The following is a 3,004-nucleotide window of genomic DNA, read 5'->3' as shown; positions in this document are numbered from 1 at the left end:
GTCTATTCATGTCTTTTGCCCATTTCTTCACTGGATGATTTGTTTTTTGCGTGTTGAGTTTGATAAGTTCTTTATAGATTTTGGATACTAACCCTTTATCTGATATGTCGTTTGCAAATATCTTCTCCCATTCTGTCAGTTGCCTTTTAGTTTTGATGATTGTTTCCTTCGCTGTGCAGAAGCTTTTTATTTTGGTGAGGTCCCAGTAGTTCATTTTTGCTTTGGTTTCCCTTGGCTCCAGAGACGTGTTGAGTAAGAAGTTGCTGTGGCCAAGATCAAAGAGGTTTTTGCCTGCTTTCTCCTTGAGGATTTTGATGGCTTCCTGTCTTACATTGAGGTTTTTCATCCATTTTGAGTTTCTTTTTGTGTATGGGGTAAGAGAGTGGTCCAGGTTCATTCTTCTGCATGTCGCTGTCCAGTTTTCCCAGCACCACTTGCTGAAGAGACTGTCTTTATTCCATTGGATATTCTTTTCTGCTTTGTCAAAGATTAGTTGGCCATACGTTTGTGGGTCCATTTCTGGGTTCTCTATTCTGTTCCATTGATCTGAGTGTCTGTTCTTGTGCCAGTACCATACTGTCTTGATGATTCTTTCTAGTATAGCTTGAAGTCTGAGATTGTGATGCCTCCTGCTTTGGTTTTCTTTTTCAAGATTGCTTTGGCTATTTGGGGTCTTTTCTGGTTCCATACAAATTTTAGGATTATTTGTTTTAGCTCTATGGAGAATGCCTGTGTTATTTTGATAGGTATTGCATTGAATATATAGATTGCTTTGGGTAGGATCGAATTTTAACAATATTTATTCTTCCTATCCAGGAGCATGGAATCTTTTTCCAATTTTTTGTGTCTTCTTCAATTTCTTTCATAAGTTTTCTATAGTTTTCAGTGTATAGATTTTTCACCTCTTTGGTTAAATTTATTCCTAGGTAGTTTATGGTTTTTTGTGCAATTGTAAATGGGATCGATTCCTTGATTTCTTTTTCTGTTGCTTCATTCTGTTGCATATAGGAATGCAACCAATTTCTGTGCATTGATTTCACATCCTGCAACTTTGCTGAATTCATGGATCAATTCTAGCAGTTTTTTGGCGGAATCTTTTGGGTTTTCCATATAGAGTATCATGTCATCTGCGAAGAGTGAAAGTTTGACCTCCTCCTGGCCAATTTGGATGCCTTTTATTTCTTTGTGTGGTCTGATTGCAGAGGCTAAGACTTCCAATACTATGTTGAATAACAGTGGTGAGAGCAGATATCCCTGTCTTGTTCCTGACCTTAGGGGGAAAGCTCTCAGTTTTTCCCCACTGAAGATGATATTAGTGCTGGGCTGTTCATATATGGCTTTATGATCTTGAGGTATGCTCCTTCTATCCCTACATTCTTGAGGGTTTTTATCAAGAAAGGATGATGTATTTTGTCAAATGCGTTCTCTGCACCTATTGAGAGGATCTTATGGTTCTTGTCCTTTCTTTTATTGATGTGATGAATCATTTAATTGTTCTGCGGATATTGAACCAGCCCCGAATCCCAGATTTAAATTGCACTTGGTCGTGGTGAGTAACAGTTTTAATGTATTGTTGGATCTGCTTGGCTGATATCTTGTTGAGGATTTTTGCATCCATGTTCACTAGGGAAATTGGTCTATAGTTCTCCTTTTTAGTGGGGTCTCTGTTTGGTTTTGGGATCAAGGTAATGCTGGCTTCATAGAATGAGTTTGGAAATTTTCCTTCCATTTCTATTTTTTTGGAACAGCTTCAAGAGAATAGGTGTTAACTCTTCCTTTTTTTCCCCCCTAACCATGAGTCTTTATTAAATTATGGATAAGTCATTCACAATTGTAAAGAACGACCAAAGAAGATAGTAATGAAGGTTATTTAATAAAAATTTAAAGTTAGAACATACTAGAATGTAGTAACCAGGCAAGATGCTTTGGGCCTGGGTTCTGGTCGTATCGTATTGACTGTAACAGCATTCCAGCCCCAATCATGGATGCAAAGGTTGCACCAATTTTCACCCAAGATCCTCTCATCATGAAGTTCGTAAGCACAAAAGTTCTGCTCACTGCCAGGGTGGACAAAGCTGTTAAACCAATACTTCCTGCTAAGTACATATAGGTAGAATGAATACTGTCCTTCACATACTGAGGCCAAATTACAGCCTTTTCAATAGCTCCAATCTCATTAGACATTCCCAAGCCATAGTAGCACAATGCTCCAAGACCAACAGCAGCTCCTCCAGCAATAAACCATCTTCCCATCTGATCAATTTTGAATATGTTTTCCATTGATGGTTCCACCGCTGCCTCCTTAAGTTCTTGGACAGTTTTCCCATGCCCCATCCCAACTCTTGTCTTGGTGGCATATTCCCTGATGGGTGTTAAGAGCCGTTGATGCTTCGCGGTGGAATTCTTCACAACAGGGGAGGCCTTGGTGAAAGCTGGTTGGAAAACCCTGGAAGGTAGTGTCCGGAGACATACAGGTTTTGCGGACAGCATGGTGGTGTACCAGGTTACAAGCAGATCTGAAATGCTCAGTCCCTGGTCGCCTCAACCATGCAGTTACCCTTCCAGGCTGGCGAAACGAAAACACCTCCCTGCCCCTCCACCTGCTCCTTACTCAACTCTTCCTTAAATGTTTGGTAGAATTTCCCTGGAAAGCCATCTGGCCCTGGACTCTTGTTTTTTGGCAGATTTTTGATTCCTAATTCGATTTCCTTACTGGTGATCGGTCTGTTCAAATTTTCTGTTTCTTCCTGCTTCAGTTTTGGTAGTGTATATGTTTCTAGGAATTTGTCCATTTCTTCCAGATTGCCATTTTATTGGCATATAATTGCTCATAATATTCTCTTAGTATTGTTTTTATTTCTGCTGTGTTGGTGGTGATCTCTCCTCTTTCATTCTTGATTTTATTTCTTTGGGTCCTTTCCTTTTTCCTTTTGATCAAACTGGCTAGTGGTTTGTTGATTTTGTTGATTCTTTCAAAGAACCAGCTTCTGGTTTCATTGATCTC

General features: G+C 39.6%; 1 protein-coding gene across 1 annotated transcript; it reads right to left on the bottom strand.

Annotated features, from left to right (window-relative positions):
• Positions 1 to 1,887: 1,887 nt before the first annotated feature.
• LOC121039920 (growth hormone-inducible transmembrane protein-like) lies at positions 1,888 to 2,574 on the bottom strand. The gene has a single exon (XM_040490379.1). It carries the CDS (start codon positions 2,488 to 2,490, stop codon positions 1,888 to 1,890), a length of 603 nt encoding a protein of 200 aa, XP_040346313.1. The 5' UTR covers positions 2,491 to 2,574.
• Positions 2,575 to 3,004: the final 430 nt, after the last annotated feature.

This window comes from Herpailurus yagouaroundi, unplaced genomic scaffold (assembly GCF_014898765.1).
Source record: "Herpailurus yagouaroundi ecotype Mexico unplaced genomic scaffold, PumYag 181, whole genome shotgun sequence".
Taxonomy (NCBI): domain Eukaryota; kingdom Metazoa; phylum Chordata; class Mammalia; order Carnivora; family Felidae; genus Herpailurus; species Herpailurus yagouaroundi.
This window is presented reverse-complemented; position numbering and strand designations above follow the sequence as displayed.

Coding starts and splice junctions, on each gene's coding strand:
- LOC121039920 (XM_040490379.1), bottom strand. CDS start 2,490: ATGCTGTCCGCAAAACCTGTATGTCTCCGGACACTACCTTCCAGGGTT.